The sequence below is a fragment of the Onychostruthus taczanowskii genome, unplaced genomic scaffold (assembly GCF_017590055.1).
Source record: "Onychostruthus taczanowskii isolate IOZ18803 unplaced genomic scaffold, ASM1759005v1 scaffold184, whole genome shotgun sequence".
Classification (NCBI taxonomy): Eukaryota; Metazoa; Chordata; class Aves; order Passeriformes; family Passeridae; genus Onychostruthus; species Onychostruthus taczanowskii.
Window position 1 is genome coordinate 640611 of NW_024499062.1, and position 18246 is coordinate 658856.

The window sequence follows — 18246 nt, forward strand, 5'->3', positions numbered from 1 at the left end:
TTTTCAAATTTTCAATTTGTTTTTAATTTATTGTCAGTGTTTCCTGGGTTGGTTTGGGTGTAAAGCTCAATTTTTTAAATTTCATTTAAAATATGGAATAAAATTCAGATAAAATTCAGGATTTCTTTTAATATATGGAAGAAAATTCAAGGAAAAAAAATCAGGATTTCCTTTCAAAAAGAGGATAAAATTCAGGATAAAATTCAGGATAAAAGTCAGGATAAAATTCAGGATAAAAGGATAAAATTCAGGATTTCCTTTAAAGTATGGAATAAAATTCAGGATAAAAATCAGGCTTTCCTTTATAGTATGGAATAAAAATCAGGATTTCCTTTAAAACATGGAATAAAATTCAGGACAAAATTTGGGATTTCCTTTAAATTCAGGATAAAATTCAGGTTTAGAATTAGGGATTTCCTTTAAATTCAGGATAAAGTTCAGGATTTTCCTTTAAAGTGTGAAATTAAAATTCAATATAAAATTCAGGCTTTCCTTCAAAACATTGAAAATTCAGGATAAAATGCAGGATTTCCTTTAAAATATGGAATTAAATTCAGGGTTTCTTTTAAAATACGAAATAAAATTCAGGATAAAAATCAGGATTTCCTTTAAAATACGGATAAAATTCAGAAAAAAAAAATCAGGATAAAATTCATGATTCCTTTAAAATATGGAGTAAAATTCAGGAAAAAATTCAGGATAAAAATTATCCCTTTCAAATCCAGGAGCAACAGATGAGATTTTTTATGGAGCCAACAAAAAATTTCCCACAAACATTCAATTACACCAACGCAATTCCCAATTTTTTTACCGGGCAAAAAATTCCTTCGGCAGCTGGAAAACGAGGGAAATCAACCCAGGATGGAAAAAAAATCTTAATGAAACCTGGAATAAAAATGAAACTAGATGAAATAAATCCATCCTCCCTGGCAGCAAAGCTCGTGATCGAGGATTCCTTCATCAGAAGGTGGGAGGAGTCCGAGGGCTTGCCGGGCCTGAAGGAATTCGCGGCGCGCGTCGACGACAGGGACCTGGAGGTGAAGATTTCCATCGTGGAGAAATACAGGGAGAGGATCCCGGGGCTGGTGACCAGGATCCAGGGCAGCCACGTGTCCCAGGAGTCCCTGGCAGGTGATGGCACGTCCCAGGAGAAAGTTGGGATTGTTTTCCGTCCCGGGGGAAAGGCTCAGGTGGGGTTGGGTGGGGTTTTTTTTTTAGGGAGAGCGGAGGTGGAATGGGAGGTTTTGGGGTGGGAATGCTTCTGCTCTGGAGGCAGGTTGGAGAGGTGGGAATGTTCTCCTGGAGAAGGATCCAGGGAGAGCTTCCAGTGCATTCCAGGGCCTGAAGGGGCTCCAGGAGAGCTGCAGAGGGACTGGGGACAAGGGATGGACAGGACCCAGGGAATGGCTCCCAGTGCCAGAGGGCAGCCATGGATGGGATCTTGGCCATGAGGAATTCCTGGCTGGGCTGGATTTGCCAGAGCAGCTGGGGCTGCCCCTGCATCCCTGCACTGTCCAAGGCTGGACTTTGGGTTAGTGGAATTTGGAATCCCTGCCCATTTGGGATTCCTATTGGAATCTGTGTAGAGAAAATTCCTCAAATACTGAGCATTCCTGTTTGGGAATGTGGCTGGAGCTCAGGATACCAACCAGGAATTTCCCTTGGTACAAATTCCCTTCATCCATCCTGATTCCTCACAGAGGAGCTTTGGGAGAAGGGGAATGGATGCAGAATGAAATGAAACAAAAAATACCATTATTGCTGCCAAGACTGAGCCTTTTTCCTTGTTTTTCCCAGATTTTCTCATCGGGACCGTGCACCAAGCCAAGGGCCTGGAATTCGACACCGTTTGCGTCGCGGATGATTTTGTGCAAATCCCTTCTGTCAGTGGGGACTTCCTGAGGAGGATGAACATTGCTCTTGGTGAGGGAACAGCTCCCTGGGGACCCCTAAAAATGGGGAACAAAAGTGTGGTGAGGGGCTGGAGAGTGGGAATGGAGCTGGGAAGGGTCTGGAGAACCAGGAGCACTGGAACTGCCCAGGGCAGGGGTGGAGTCCCCATCCCTGGGGGGATTTAAAGCCCTGTGCATGTGGCACCTGGGGACATGGGTGGCCTTGGCAGTGCTGGGAATGGTTGCATTCCATCCCAGAAAGTTTTCCCAACCCCAGTGATTGCCTGGCTCCAGCAATCCCATCCCAGCAAGGCAGGGAGCTGGATAAACCATTCCCAGTGGGTTGGTATGGAAGGCTCATCCCACCCAGGGCTGAGGGAGGCTGAGCCAGGCTCAGGGGTGCCCAGGGCTGATTCCATTCTCTGGAGCAGCTCAGCATTCCCTGGTCCCATTTTTGATCCTGTTTTTGGCCTCCAGCTGAGCCAGGGGAGGTTTGAATTAGATTTTAGGGAACATTTCCCCTTGGAAAAGGTGGTCAGGCACTGGAACTGTCCAGGGCAGGGGTGGAGTCCCCATTCCTGCAGGAATTTCAAAGCCCTGTGGATTGTCTCTCCTCCCTTCTAGCCAGGACCCCTCAGGATGAGTGGAACCTGCTCTACGTGGCCGTGACCAGAGCCAAGAAGTGCCTGCTGATGTCCAAATCCCTGGAAAACCTTTTATCTCTGGCTGGAGTAAGTGAAACCTTCCCAGGGCAGGGGAATCCTGCTGTGGGGTGAGTCAAGGCACCAAAGGATTTTCCTTGCCTTCACAGGGCATCAGTTCACCTTGGAGTAGTTGAACTTGATGTCCTTAAAGATCTTTTCCAGCCATTCCATGATTCTTTGTGGGATTTCCTTGCTTTGGGCACATCATGGCTCCCTTCCCTGGACTGTGGCAGAGCTGGCCATGATGTGTTGTGTTCCTGCAGCTTCCTCCTCCCTGAAATCTCCTCTCTTCCTCCCACAGAGCGACGGCAGCCAGGATCCAGGGGGATTCCTTTGCCAGGCTTGCACCTGGCTGTTCTTTGGCTCCCTGACTCCTCTCACCTCTTTCTCAACAATCCAGTAGGAGCCCATCCAGCTCTAACAAAGCCCTCCAGCTTCCCAGAGCTAAACTGGATGTGGGACAAATCCTCTTGGCACATCCCAGCTCGAAAATCAGGTGGATGTTGGAGCAGGATTTCAGCCCAGCTCCAAATTCCAGGTGGATGTTGGAGCAGGATTTCAGCCCAGCTCCAAATTCCAGGTGGATGTTGGAGCAGGATTTCAGCCCAGCTCCAAATTCCAGGTGGATGTTGGAGCAGGATTTCAGCCCAGCTCCAAATTCCAGGTGGATGTTGGAGCAGGATGTTCCCAGCCCCACAGGAACTTCCAGGCTCTCTGGGGACAATGTGATGCCTTTCCTCCAGCCCTGCCTCATCCTCCAGGAGCTGGGAATGGAATATCCAGAGGAATCGCTAAACTGGATGTGGGACAAATCCTCTTGGCACATCCCAGCTCGAAAATCAGGTGGATGTTGGAGCAGGATTTCAGCCCAGCTCCAAATTCCAGGTGGATGTTGGAGCAGGATGTTCCCAGCCCCACAGGAACTTCCAGGCTCTCTGGGGACAATGTGATGCCTTTCCTCCAGCCCTGCCTCATCCTCCAGGAGCTGGGAATGGAATATCCAGAGGAATCTGCACTTTAGGAGTGGATCACACAGAGCAGGGTTCATTTTGGAACCGTCTTGCCCCTGTCACCAGTGTCCAAATTTCCTGAACATCTCATCATTCCTGGAAATCCCTCTGACCCACTGGAAGAAGAGGAAACACAATGCTGGAAAGTGTCCAAAGAAAATTAATTTCTTTAAAATGAACTGTTCCTGTCCAGCTGTGGGAGGAAATAATAAATCTCTGCCAGTGAATTCTTTTTCCATCTTTGCAGCTGAGGGGTTCCCCTGAATTCTTTCCCCTCTCCCTGCAGCCAACCAGGAAGAAAGAAATGAAGCAGCAGCAGAAAAATTCCTTCAGTTTGGTTCCAGCCAAACTCAGGGACAAACTGGAGAAGGATTTCCAATCCTCAAATTAAATATGTAGCCAAAAAAAGCCTTAACACTTCCTTTGTGTCTCGTCCCTGCCCTTAAATACTTTTTATTTCCCAGGAATGCTCAGGTGGATCACGCTCTCCGTGCCCTGTGCTGCAATTCCAGAGCCTGTGCCATGGGAAATCAAAACTGAAAGCGGTTTAAGGAATCTGCCCTTGGACACAGCCTGGAGCTGTGGGCTGTGCCTGCTGCAGGAATCTCAGACATCCATTTTTTCCATTCATGGAGCTGCTTCCCTCCCTCTCCTTTCACTTTCAAAGCTGACTCCAGGAAAACATTCCCAGCCTGGGAATCCTGGGAATCAGGCACCTGCTGCTCCCTCCCAGCCTCTCCTGCTTCCTGAGCATCCCAGCAGGGATGTGCCCAGTGCTGTGCCTGTCACACATCCCTGGATCAGAGGCACAAACAGGTCAAGAGCAGCCAGGAAAAGCCATGGAATTTCAGCTGTTGGATCCCTGCAGCCTCCCAAGCTTTTGAGCAGCTCTGGAGGATGGGAATGAACCCCTTATTTCCGTGGTGTCTGATGGGGATCTCCTTGGTGCTGTGGGGATGGATTCATCCCAATCCAGTCCTTCCCATCCAGTTAAGAACCCACTGCTCTGTTGTTTTTTATATAAAATATATTTATTTATACATAAAAATAAAGAGCTGCCTTTTCCAGAGTGTAAGGAAACAAGTGGATAAAACCTGGAGAAGGAAACAAGTGGCTAAAACCTGCTGATGGATAAAGGGAAAACACACAAAGGAAAATATTCCCTAAATTGTGTTATTTGGTCCTTGATGGTGTCTGTAGAGAGACTGCTCCAGCTTGGATTCCCTGGGAGCCAGTGGGGATCAGGATCCAGAGCTGGGATCGGAGCTGGAAGCGCTTCCAAAGGATCCCTGAGCTGTGTGGGGGTGGGATGGTCCCACCACCTTTGGCTCTGGCTCAGTGGCTGGAAGAGAGCAGGAAAGGGATGAGGGTGTGGGGAAATGCTTGGCTGGTTCTGTCTTAGTCTAATTCCTGGGATTTGGGGACAAAGCTGGCAAAGGGATGAGGATGTGTGGGGAAATGCCTGGCTGGGTGCTCCCCATCTTATTTCTGGGATTTGGGGCAATTTGTGGACAAAGCTGGGAAAGGGATGAGGATGTCCAGGGAGATGCTTGGATGGATCCCTCCCCATCCATTCTCTGGGATTTGGGGCAAAGGCAGGAAGTTGATGAGGGTGTGGGGAAATGCTTGGCTGGTTCTCTCTTAGTCTAATTCCTGGGATTTGGGGACAAAGCTGGGAAAGGGATGAGGATGTTTGGGGAAATGCTTGGCTGGGTCCCTCCATCCATTTTCTTGATTTGGGGACAAAGGCAGGAAAGGGGTGAGGATGTTCAGGGGGATGCTTGGTTGGGTCTCCCTCCATCCATTTTCTGGAATATGGGGACAAAGCTGAGAAAGGGATGGGACATCCAGCTACTCCAACTCTATCCATGCTCCTGGACAGGGAATGGGAATTTCCTGGGGCAGGGCAGCTCAGCTTCATCCCAAACCCCATCCCAACATCCCAACCCTCTCCCTACCCACCACCAGCATCCCCAGGGCCAATTCCTCCAAATCCCAGCTCCCAGTGCAGGACACCCACCCACCTTTGGGATGATCCATGGGAATCATCCATGTTCAGGCCAGGAAGAGCAGCCACGCATCCCCGGCTGCTCCGTGTGCTGTGCCACCCCTCAGGGAAGCATCCAGAATTCCATCCTCCGGCATCCCTCGGGATGGTGGGTGCGCCCAGTGTCCCCAGGGTGGGTGCTCAGCCCGTGGGGACAATGACAGGAGGTGCCACCTCCTCATTCCCAGAGGGAATTCCCTCCATGGGAATGTCTGTCTCCGTCACCGTGTAGCCCTGCCTGGTGAATCTGTGGGGGGAAGAGGAGCATCAGTGGCATCCCAAGGCTTTTCTTTGGAAAGAACAGAAGCTTTGGAAAACTCATTCCTGGGGTTTGGCACTTACTTCCTCCTCCTCCTCCTCCTCCTCCTCCAGCAGTAGACGGCCGCAATTCCGATGGCCAGCAGCACCAGGAGTCCTGTGGGATGGACACTCGGGGTGAGGAGCATCTCCCCACCCATGGCTGATGAATTCCACCAAAACAGCTCCATAAGGAGCTCAAACCACTCCAGGCACTATCATAAGATCCCTCCCCACCCACAGAGGGAGGGAATTGGGAATTCTTCTTTCCAGGAAGAAATTTGGGTGCTGAATCCTTCCCCCCCCTCAGTGGTGTTCCCGTTGGCCATGGAATAAAGCTCCCACAGCCCCCAAAAGGGATTTTAAGCTTAAAAAAATTGAAATAAGCTCGTTTCCCAAAGAAGTTTTTTTTTTTCCCCTCAGCTTACCAACAGAAGAGGCCACAGACTGGATGGAAACTGGAAAAGAGGAGAGAAAAGGAAATTTTGAACTGCAAAGGTAGGAAATGCTGGGAGGAGCCTCACAAGAAAGGAGGTTGGAGAGAAGGAAAAGTTCCACTGGAAAAGCAAAAGAGCCTTTGTGGATGAAACAAGCCCCAGGGGAGGTTTGTATTCCCTTGGGAATCAGCCCGACCTGCGGCATAATCCGTGGGCGGGATGGGCGGCGCGGTTGTCCCCTCTCCCAGCGTGGATGTGTCCAGTGTTGGAATCGTTTCCGGTGGCCTGGGTCCATCTGGTGACAGCCCATCAGGTGCTGGTGGCACAGGTGACTGACTGGAAGCTGGAGAAGGGCTGGAATTGGGGCTGGCACCAGTGGTACCTGCTGGGAAAACAGTGGGAAACCCTCAAATTCCCAAAATCAAAAGGCGGCGCCGTTATCTCCGTGCCCTCGTCCAGCAGCCACGGAACACTGGGATTTCACCCCGTGGGGTGAATCTGATCCCAGCACGGGAATGTTGTGGTTTCCACACCCTTGGAGCTGTGGCTTTGCCCCAAACCCAATCCCAATCCTGTTCCTCACCCCTCTGGGTCGTGCTCTCCAGGCCGGGGGTTTTCCAGGAAAGAGCCGGATCTCCTTTGGGAAAACACAACAGGAAGACACCGTCAGCTGGGAAATGAACTCTCCAAGTGGTTTGGTAAGTTAGAGAGTCAAAATTATTTTATCCAACATTGAGGTCTGGGGGAAATTCCGCTAATTCCAAAAAATGGATGTTCGTTGTCAAATTTTAACGATTTTTATATTTTAGCAAAACAAGGAATTAATGCTCACTGGCTCCAAGCTATTAATTACCATTCTGTCTTCTATTGATTAATAATTTGTCCCTTTTTAATTATCCTAATTAATCTGTATTTTCAGCCTTTTAATGATGTTTTCCCAGATTGGGCACCTCTGGTTTATGCAAAGTCTCTTATAAATTCTTTATAAATTCCGCGTTCCTGGCGTTCCATCCTCAACAATAAATTCTTCCCCCAGCTCTGGGAGCACTGTGGGATGCGAGGCCCTAAACTTTTGTTTTCCCAACCCGTGGACATCACCCTTGGTCCGTTAGGAATTCCACGGTTTAAATTCCTCTCTGTACTTCCCCCATTTCTGATTCTTCTGGAAGAAACGCAACTCGGGTGGCGCTCGCGTTTCTTCCCATCCTCCTGCTCCCGAGGTGTCCCAGCTCCCAGATTGCCAGGGAGGACTCACGGATGCACTGGAGCGTGGGGTCGGTCCAGCGGGGCTCGGAGCCGTTCCAGAGGATGCACTGGATGAGGCTGGAGGTTCCAGCTTTCCGTTTGTAGCCGGGGTTGCAGGAGTAGCGCAGGCGGGAATTCAGCTCCGTGCGATTCCCGGCGTCGATGCGAGCGTTGGCCACGGCCTTGGGGCGGCTGCAGTGAGCTGGAATGGGAATGGGATGGGGAAAAAAAACATGGAATCACAACAGGGAGATCAGACAAGCTCTGGCTGTGCTGGGCAATTCCCCACTCCTCATCCCTTGGAAGTGTCCAAGGCTGGGTTGGACGGGGCTTGGAGCAGCATGGAATAGTGGAAGGTGTCCCTGCCCGTGGTAGGACATGGAATGAGGTGATCCCTGAATTCCCTTCCAGCCCAAACCTTTCCACCATGCTATAAAATCCTGCCTAGGGGTGGATATAGGGATTTATCCATCCTGCAAAAATAAAGGGACACCGTGCCTGACACAGGGAATGGAGAAAGGGAGAATATTCCCAGCATTTTTGGGATCACTTTTAGCAGCTCATCCTCCAGAGGCTGAGAAAAGGAAAACTCCACTTCTTGTTTGTGGTCACTCATAGCAGCTCCAGCCAGCAAGGAATTTTTATGGGAGAAAAGGAAAACTCCACTTCTGGCTTGTTTGTGGTCACTCATAGCAGCTCCAGCCAGCAAGGAATTTTTATGGAATTCCATCCCCTTGCAGTGACTGTCCCAGGCCAGCAGCCCCAGCTGCTGAACTCCAGCTGCTGAATTCCAGCTGTGGTCACTGCCCCATCCTTCTCCACTCATTTCACAGCTAGACGTGAAAAATTCCAGCTGCTGGTGAGTCCTCCAGCCACTTCCCAGGAATTTTTCCCCTCTGGAAGATGGCAGCTGAAATCCAAGTATTCCAGACAGAGGGACAACGATGGATTTTGAGTTGTGGCTTTGCTTTTCCCCAGATGAGCTCCTGCTTCCCCATCAGCCTCAGGATGAGCTCGGTTCTGTACCAGAGTGATGAAATTTCCCATATTTTCTGGTGCAAAGGGCAAAATTTCTGGGTTGCTCCAAAACTGTTCCAGCACCTGGATCCCTGTAGTGGTGTGGGAATGGCTTATCCATGATCCTGGCTGCTGGAAGCTCCCCTATCCCAGTGGGTGCCAGCACAGAGAGATGGAGAGATGTACAATGGGAATAACACTAAATGCAGCTGGGATGGAGCCATGGATGGCTGGGATGGGATGGATGAGCAGGAGGGAGTGGTGGATATCTGGGATGGGATGGATGAGCAGGAGGGAGTGGTGGATATCTGGGATGGGATGGATGAGCAGGAGGGAGTGGTGGATATCTGCAGCCTAGAGAAGAGGAGACTTGTCACTCTCCACAACTCCCTAAAAGGAGGTTGTAGCCAGGTGGGGATCAGGCTCTGCTTCCTGGTAAAAAGTGACAGAACAAGGGAAAATGGCTTCAAGTTGACAAGCAGAGATTTAAATTGGATATTAGAAAAACTTCTTCACTGAAGGGTGGTAAGGTACTGGACCAGGCTGTCTACAGATGTGGTGGAGTCACCATCCCTGGAGCTACTTAAAAGACAAGTGGATGTGGCACCTGGGGAAGTGGGTTAGTGGTGGGCTTGGCAGTGCTGGGTAAACAGTTGGACTCCATCTTAGAGGTCTTTTCCAACCTAACCAACTCTACGATTCTAAGTCTCCCATAAGAAGAGCAACTGACTTGGTATGACTCAGCTTCACTTACTGACCACTTGGAAAGATTTTTATTTCAATCCATATTCATAAGAGTAGAACAACCAGCTCCACTGTCTTAAGTTGTACATTTAGAGTGATGCATGTTTGTTCAGCACTTGCAGGACCCCAATGTACATAAGCTGATATGACTTTTTGAGAGTGCAGGAATAAATACACCAAGGAAGGTGTTCTGCTTCGTTTCAAAGAGCAGCACTTCATACCTTAGCTGGTTCATACCCACACAAAACAACAGCAAGGCTTCCTACCTATAACTGAAGGCTCACAAGTAAAAGTATTTAGCCTCAGGTTTGAGACGTTGCATCCAATAATCCTCTTTCTGTGAAAATCCTCCACTATGATATTACGATTTTTCTCCCTAAGCAACATGTACACAAACATCTAAACTGAACAGGCTCCAATAAATTGAAAACTAACAAACCAATTTCAAAGACATTGGTCTGAGCTGGTCTCCTAGACCTCACACATCTCCAGTCAACAAACTCCTTCTGAAACTTTTTAGATTCACCTCCTGATCTGCAGCAGAAGTTTTCTTGAAAAACAACTTGAGGTTTTTTTACAGCTACCAGTATTGCCCATTTCCTGATGCAAAAACTACACCTGTCCAAGCTAGATATATTCAATCAGTCCTAATTTGTACTGACAGAAGAATGTGTTGTCAAGCTGCAGTCAGAATAATGTGTCTCCTCCTGTTCACCACAGAATAACCACTGAGAAAAATTTCAAAATAGACAACATTTTCTCCCCTACTTTTCATGCATATGATACAAACATGTATCAGCTGTGCTAGAAATTGAAACAATCTTTTAGAAATCCAAGTATTCCAGACAGAGGGACAACGATGGATTTTGAGTTGTGGCTTTGCTTTTCCCCAGATGAGCTCCTGCTTCCCCATCAGCCTCAGGATGAGCTCGGTTCTGTACCAGAGTGATGAAATTTCCCATATTTTCTGGTGCAAAGGGCAAAATTTCCTCATTGCTCCAAAACTGTTCCAGCACCTGGATCCCTGTAGTGGTGTGGGAATGGCTTATCCATGATCCTGGCTGCTGGAAGCTCCCCTATCCCAGTGGGAGGGATGGATGAGCAGGAGGGAGTGGTGGATATCTGGGATGGGATGGATGAGCAGGAGGGAGTGGTGGATATCTGGGATGGGATGGATGAGCAGGAGGGAGTGGTGGATATCTGGGATGGGATGGATGAGCAGGAGGGAGTGGTGGATATCTGGGATGGGATGGATGAGCAGGAGGGAGTGGTGGATATCTGGGATGGGATGGATGAGCAGGAGGGAGTGGTGGATATCTGGGATGGGATGGATGAGCAGGAGGGAGTGGTGGATATCTGGGATGGGATGGATGAGCAGGAGGGAGTGGTGGATATCTGGGATGGGATGGATGAGCAGGAGGGAGTGGTGGATATCTGGGATGGGATGCACAGATGAGGTGGATCCATGCAGGGCTGGGATGTGAAGTATGGCCAGGATGGAGCAATGGAAAGTATGGATAGGATGGAGCAGTGGATGTCTGGGATGGGAAACAGGGGATAGGATGGAATGATGGATATCTGGGATGGGAAGCAGGGGTGGGATGGAATGATGGATATCTGGGAATTAGGGATAGGATGGAATGATGGATATCTGGGAAGGGAAGCAGGGATAGGATGGAATGATGGATATCTGGGAATTAGGGACAGGATGGAATGATGGATATCTGGGATGGGAAGCAGGGATAGGATGGAATGAAGCATGAACAGGCTGGATGGATGAACTGGTGCCTGGCATGGATGGAACAATGTCCAGCTGGGATGGAGCAGTGTCCAGCCAGGAGGAAACACACAGCTGGGCTGGGATACATTGTGGAATAGAGATGGAAAAACAGTGGGAATGGGAATGCCATGGCAGTGAGGACAGGAGAATACAGGGATGGGAACGTGCTGGTGACAAGGACAGCAGGCACCAGGGACAGGAGAGTGATGGCAGCGGGAATGGGAGCAGGATGGGGATGGGAGCAGGATGGAAAAAGTGGGAATGGGAGCCAGATGGGAATAGGAGCACAATGGGGATAGAAACAGTAGGAATGGGATTGGGAAGCACAGTGGGCATGGGAACATGATAGAAACAGAGGGGATGGGAGCAGAATGAGGAACTGGAAACTGTGGGAATGGCAGCAGGATGAGGAACTGGAAACTGGGAATGGGAGCAAGATGGGGAACTGGAAACTGTGGGGATGGGAACTGGATGGGGAACTGGAAACCGTGGGAATGGCAGCAGGATGGGAAGGGGTCAGTGGCACGGCAGCAGTGGGGACAGGAACACAAGATGCTCCCACAGCACCCAAAACATGCAGAGATAAAAATCTCCATCCTCAAAAACTCCTGCCCTAATTTGTGGTGCATCCCCAGAACATCCCAGGGGAATCTGCTCCAGGTGGATGCGGTGTGACCCTGGCCGGCGTGGCCGGAGGACACCAGTGACGTGGGGACATCCAGGTGCTGAGCACAGCAGCCCTTGGTCTGCTGTCAAGACATGGGTGAAATTCCTGGAATCAGCAGCTCTTGGAACCAGGATTCAAGGAAATGCCTGCCTGGGGATGTTTCACAACTCACCAGACCTGGCACTGCCTTCAGTCAGTGAAAAACCCTCCCGGTGCCAATTCCAGCTGTGCCTCCAAAGGGAGCACAGCAGGAAATCCAGCCCTAAACACCAGAAATATCCAGGAAAAGCAGGGATCTGCAAGCTGTGCTTATGCCTTCCAGCTTTTAAACCTGCTTTCCTCATCCCAAAGAGGGGTTTTTAAATTACATTTGGTTGGAATCTCCTCTTCCAAAAAATGCCCAAGTTGTTCAAACAACAGCGCCACTCTCCAGGATCACCATCCAGTGTTTTGCACCATCCATGGATTTCAGCTTGTTTGATGACACAAAACACATCCCAAAGGGGAAAAGAGGAGGAATCAGCTGGAGATTCAGGATTTAGGCTTGAATCCCTCAGGAATGAGTTGAAGTTTTCCATGACTGGATCATCCCAGCTGCTCAAAGACTCATCCCATGCTTGGCCAACCTTCCAAAGGAGCTGTGGTGGTAGAAGCTGACTATCCCAAGAAAACACCTCCAGCTGTCTTATTTCCATCTGGATTCCCTTCATCCTGCTGGGATTAAATATCCAGGTTGAAATGTGCCCGATATCCAAGGATTTTGCATTTCTATGGATTTGTTTTCTTTGATTTTCTTGTCTTTCCCCACCAGCAGCCTCCAGTGGGGACAGGAACACAAGATGCTCCCACAGCACCCAAAACATGCAGAGATAAAAATCTCCATCCTCAAAAACTCCTGCCCTAATTTGTGGTGCATCCCCAGAACATCCCAGGGGAATCTGCTCCAGGTGGATGCGGTGTGACCCTGGCCGGCGTGGCCGGAGGACACCAGTGACGTGGGGACATCCAGGTGCTGAGCACAGCAGCCCTTGGTCTGCTGTCAAGACATGGGTGAAATTCCTGGAATCAGCAGCTCTTGGAACCAGGATTCAAGGAAATGCCTGCCTGGGGATGTTTCACAACTCACCAGACCTGGCACTGCCTTCAGTCAGTGAAAAACCCTCCCGGTGCCAATTCCAGCTGTGCCTCCAAAGGGAGCACAGCAGGAAATCCAGCCCTAAACACCAGAAATATCCAGGAAAAGCAGGGATCTGCAAGCTGTGCTTATGCCTTCCAGCTTTTAAACCTGCTCTCCTCATCCCAATCCCTCCAAAGAGGGGTTTTTTAATTACATTTGGTTGGAATCTCCTCTTCCAAAAAATGCCCAAGTTGTTCAAACAACAGCGCCACTCTCCAGGATCACCATCCAGTGTTTTGCACCATCCATGGATTTCAGCTTGTTTGATGAGACAAAACACATCCCACGGGGGAAAAGAGGAGGAATCAGCTGGAGATTCAGGATTTAGGCTTGAATCCCTCAGGAATGAGTTGAAGTTTTCCATGACTGGATCATCCCAGCTGCTCAAAGACTCATCCCATGCTTGGCCAACCTTCCAAAGGAGCTGTGGTGGTAGAAGCTGACTATCCCAAGAAAACACCTCCAGCTGTCTTATTTCCATCTGGATTCCCTTCATCCTGCTGGGATTAAATATCCAGGTTGAAATGTGCCCGATATCCAAGGATTTTGCATTTCTATGGATTTGTTTTCTTTGATTTTCTTGTCTTTCCCCACCAGCAGCCTCCAACGATGCCAGTTGGGAGGGTGAGCTCATCCCAACACGTTGGGAAGCAGAACAGGGAACACAGCCAGGATGATCCCAGGCATGGAGATGCTGCCATGTGATGTCATCCCATGTCCAAATACAGCTTCCCAAGGATGCACAACAACAGCTGGACACTGGAGAATCCACACCTGGAAAAACTTGGCTGTTCTCCTTAAAGAATGATCAGGAAAAGGCCCAGAGATGCGGGGATTTTCTGCTCAAAATTTAAAAGCCATGAGCCAAAAAAAAAGTGGAGAAAAGAGAAATTTCACAAATCTGGATGCAAGAAAAATGCCAAAATCACGGAAATAAATAAAACTTCCACATTTTAACTCAAAAATATTTCCAATTGAGCAGGAGAGGACAGGATGCCCAGTGGGAACATCATGGGATGCAGCAGCACATCCCAAATTACCCATCATGTGAACTAAAAAAAAACCCAATTATTTGTTTCCTCCAACACCCCTTAAACCCATGTTTTTTGCCCCAAACAACAATCCTGGTGGCAGCAGTGCTGCCTGGAATGTTGTTGGGATGTCTGGGATCCCTCGTCAGTGAGGAATGGATTTGGGAGGGCTATTTTTAGCTCTGAATTTGGGAGGGCTATTTTTAGCTCTGAATTTGGGAGGGCTATTTTTAGCTCTGAATTTGGGAAGGCTATTTTTAGCTCGTTCCTGAGGCTCAGGGCTCGTGTCTTCCCAGTTAATGGTGCTCTTCTGTTTTATTTTTGTCACCCAAGACTTTGATATTCCTGGCCATTCCTGTCATTCTGTTATAAATAGGGATAAATTCATTTTCTAGGGCTTCAGGAGCACACAGGAGCTTGGAGAAGAGTGAGCACCCAAAGCTCTGCATTCCCTTCCAGCTTTATTTCACAGACTCCTTCACAGCTGCCACATTATCAGCAAATTAAACATTTCCTAATGGTCTTGCTGCTTCCAGCAGCTCCTGGGAGGATGAACCAAGGCATGGTTCCAAGGCCCAAGCTGTGATGAGATTCTTCCCAAAGCTCCAGGAGCAACAGAGATGAGGAAGGGTCTGGAGAAGCAGGAGGGGCTGAGGGAGCTGGGAAGGGGCTGAGCCTGGAGCAAAGGAGGCTCAGGGGGGACCTTGTGGCTCTGCACAAGTCCCTGCCAGGAGGGGACAGCCGGGGGGGTCGGGCTGTGCTCCAGGGAACAGGGACAGGAGGAGAGGGAACGGCCTCAGGCTGGGCCAGGGGAGCTCAGGGGGGATTTTGGGGAAAATTCCTTCCTGGAAAGGGCTGGAAAGCATTGGAATGGGCTGGTGTGGGCACAGGTGAAGTCCCCAACCCTGGGGGGATTTAAAGCCCTGTGGATGTGGCACTGGGGACACAGGTCAGTGGTGGCCTTGGCAGGGCTAATTGTTACACTCAGTGACCTTGAAGGTGTCTTTCAGCCATCATGATCCAGTGATTCCAGGATTTTGGACTTTTGGAGAGGCAGGACAATGATGGGACATTCCAGGCTCAGCAGCCACGGACAACTCCCAGTGCCGTGGAAAAGCCACAGAGTGCAGGCAGGCTGAAACCCCACAGTGATGCAGCTCCCATGGGTCCATCACACAGATCCCAGAAAGCACCCCCAGCCTCCCTGGACACTGTGAGGAGCTGGTGTGGGAATGTCAGGAGCCAGATGAGCACCCAGGGAACACGGGGCTGCAGCCTGGGCACTCTGGGGGGGGTCAGGAGGCACCCAGGGAGAGGTTTGGGAATGCAGGGAACAGCGTGGACACCCCAGGTGTGGCATGGACACCCTGGGGAGCAGCCTCGAGTGGGGGCTTGGGTACCCAGGGAGCAGAACAAGCATCCAAGGAAGGAGAGAAAGCATCTTAGGGACGGCATGACCACCCCAGGGACAGTGTGGGCACACCCGGGAGCAGCGTGGCCACCCCGAGTGGGAGTTTGGGCACCCCGGGGAGTAGCGTGGGTAGCCTGGGAAGGGTGGCGGGCATCCCGGGGATTGGCACTGGCTAATTTGCATCCCGGGAAAGCGGAGCGAGCACCTCCGGGACCGGAGCAAGCACCTTAGCGATGGCACCAGGGAGAGCGTGGGCCCCTCCGGGACCGGAGCAAGCACCTTAGCGATGGCACCAGGGAGAGCGTGGGCCCCTCCGGGACCGGAGCAAGCACCTTAGCGATGGCACCAGGGAGAGCGTGGGCACCTCCGGGACCGGAGCAAGCACCTTAGCGATGGCACCAGGGAAAGCGTGGGCACCTCCGGGACCGGAGCAAGCACCTTAGCGATGGCACCAGGGAGAGCGTGGGCACCTCCGTGGGAGCTCGGGAACGCCCGGGAGTGGCGCGATTCCCTCCGGAAGTCGAGCAGGCTCACCTGGGAGCGGAGCGGGGATCCCGGGGAGCACCGCGGGCATCCCGGGAAGCGGAGCGAGCACCCCGGGAAAGGCGTAGGAAGCCCGGAAAGGGTGTGGGCACCCCGGGGAAGGCGCAGAGATGCCCGGGAGGGTGTGGACGCCCCGGGCAGGGCTCGGAGAAGCCGGCGGGGAGCCCGGGGCAGCCCCGCTTACCGGTGTCGGCGGCGGCGCGGAGCAGCAGGAGAGCGGCGGTCCCGCAGAGCAGCGGCAGCAGCCGCGGTGCCATGGGGGCGGCCCGGGGGCAGATCGGGCTCCAGCGGGAGTTCCGTGGCGCTTCCCTGGCGCTGTCGCCGTCCCGGTGTGGTCCGGGAGGTTTCGCTTTCGCTTTCGAGTCGGGCCACCGGGAGGGACGCGCCGCCCTGTCGGGATGGGTGGGCAGCCGGGGGCAGCGAGGGGGTGCGGTGTCCGGGAGGGGCGAGTGGGGGTGGCAGTGCCGGGGGTACCCGATTGGAATTCGGTCCCGGGGATGCAATCCCCGGAAAGGGATGAAATACAGCGATGCGGTATCCAGCGGGGGTGAGATGCCCTGGGAGGAAAAGGATGAAATATTTGGGTTCGTGACCCGGGGGGTGCGGAGGGGAAGGGATGCCCCTGGAGAAAGCAGTGCCTGCGGGATGCGATATGGGGGTCACTGCAACACCCAGGAGGGTCGTGGTTCTCTTGGGATGCAACACCTTGAGAAGGGATGCAATCCCGGCAGGAGATGAGGCGGCACTCCCTGCCCAGGAATGTGGCATCCGAGGGAATCGCGGTGTCCTGGGGGATGCAGCTCCTCCTCCTGTGCCTGGCTATGGATCTGGGGGGATTCCATGAATCCCAGTGCTGGAGATGGAACGTGCTGGTCCCCACACAAATCTTAAAACTGGAAAACAAGCTGTGATCCAGCCCTGGAAGTTCTGCAGAGCTCCTGCAATCAGGCTCCAGCCCACAGCATTCCCAGGACTCAGATCCCACAGATCCTGCTCACAAGAAATCCTCCCCAACTCAGCTCCTTGCTCGTGGCCTCTTTATTCTCCGTGGTTTGTTTTGTTTTGTTTTGGTTTTTTTATCAGTGAGCATCAGCAAATAGCCCCACGTGTCTAGAAAAGGGAAAGCAAAGGGTAACTTGGATAACATTTCATGGCGAAATCTTCATGACAGGGGAATAAATTCTCCCTCTGCCCCCAAGGAAAGAGAATTAACCTCAATTAACCCTCCCTGAAGCAGAAGAGAGGCTGCACCCGGGACAAAGCTCTGCCAACCCTGCCAAGTGTGTTTTAGAGAGAGCAGCATGAGCCTGGAGAACCAGGAGGAAATGCCTGAGGGTAGTGCTTAGGAACATTCCAGAAGAAAACGCTGCAGGAGTTCTATTGGAACCCTGGCTGCTGAGAATTCCAGATTTTCTGTGCTGCCAGGCTCTGACCCCCAGGAGAACTCTGCACTGACCTGAGGCCCTGGAGAAGCTTCCAAAATGGAATGACAGAACTGGGATTGTGGGTGTGCAGTTTGAACAGAAGTGTGTGATACCACAGGTGGGAAACTCAGAGTTTAAGGGTTTAGAATAGAGTAATATACATAAAGCAAGATGGAGGTTTGGTCCTTCTTCTTCACCTTCTTCTCCATGGGTTTGGGTGGTGTTGTGTAATTGGATTAAAAAGTCCACATTGCAGGCGACAGGTGGTTAGTCATTAAGTTAAAAGTAAAAATAATTTAAGTATAATTTCTTAATTAAACAGTTTATCCTTTAAAAATCTAAAAAAAGAGATACAACTCCATTTTTAGTTTATTTGAGTGAAATACTATAAAACTCACAATTTGTGGGACTCTAAAATAAATAAGAACTAGTAGACATCTAAATCCAAACAAGAAATACCATCTCACACATTTAATCCTAACCCTAACAAAAAAAAAAAAATAAAACTCACCATTAAGATGTTGAAGAAAGAAGAAACAAAGGACTCACACAGTTCCACTCCAGCTGAGGGAGATCCCAGGTCCCCAGGGCTGGCTGGTGACACTTGTGGCTGTACTCTGGACAGGCTGGGATCCCACAGGATGAAAAACAGTCAGCAGGGCAGGGTTCACAGCAGTTTGTGCCAGAGCTGAGCCTGATCATCTCAGGTTGTGGTAAAGAAAATTCAGTCTGGGAAGACTTTGCCTTTCTGCTCAAGAATTCCTTCAAAAGATGTAAAAACTCCAATTGTGTCTGAAATTTCCAGGTGAGGGTTTTGGTG

General features: G+C 50.6%; 2 protein-coding genes across 2 annotated transcripts in view; one reads left to right on the forward strand and one right to left on the reverse strand.

Annotated features, from left to right (window-relative positions):
• The window catches only part of FBH1 (F-box DNA helicase 1), a 32783-nt gene extending 28170 nt beyond the window's left edge, over positions 1 to 4613 (forward strand). The window contains exons 17-21 of the mRNA XM_041401076.1: positions 934 to 1131; positions 1798 to 1923; positions 2517 to 2659; positions 2898 to 3260; positions 3440 to 4613. Of these exons, the coding sequence (XP_041257010.1) occupies positions 934 to 1131; positions 1798 to 1923; positions 2517 to 2659; positions 2898 to 2999 (569 nt within the window). The 3' untranslated portion in view covers positions 3000 to 3260; positions 3440 to 4613. The remainder of the gene's footprint in view (positions 1 to 933; positions 1132 to 1797; positions 1924 to 2516; positions 2660 to 2897; positions 3261 to 3439) is intronic.
• Positions 4614 to 4741: 128 nt separating this feature from the next.
• Positions 4742 to 16454, reverse strand: IL15RA (interleukin 15 receptor subunit alpha). Its single transcript, XM_041401059.1, has 8 exons — positions 16187 to 16454; positions 7643 to 7834; positions 6971 to 7024; positions 6584 to 6772; positions 6379 to 6408; positions 5996 to 6068; positions 5631 to 5900; positions 4742 to 4948 (listed from the first exon to the last, which is right to left on the reverse strand). The coding sequence occupies exons 1-7, from the start codon at positions 16257 to 16259 to the stop codon at positions 5795 to 5797; spliced, it is 717 nt and encodes a 238-aa protein (XP_041256993.1). The 5' UTR covers positions 16260 to 16454; the 3' UTR covers positions 4742 to 4948; positions 5631 to 5794.
• Between the last annotated feature and the right edge of the window lie 1792 nt (positions 16455 to 18246).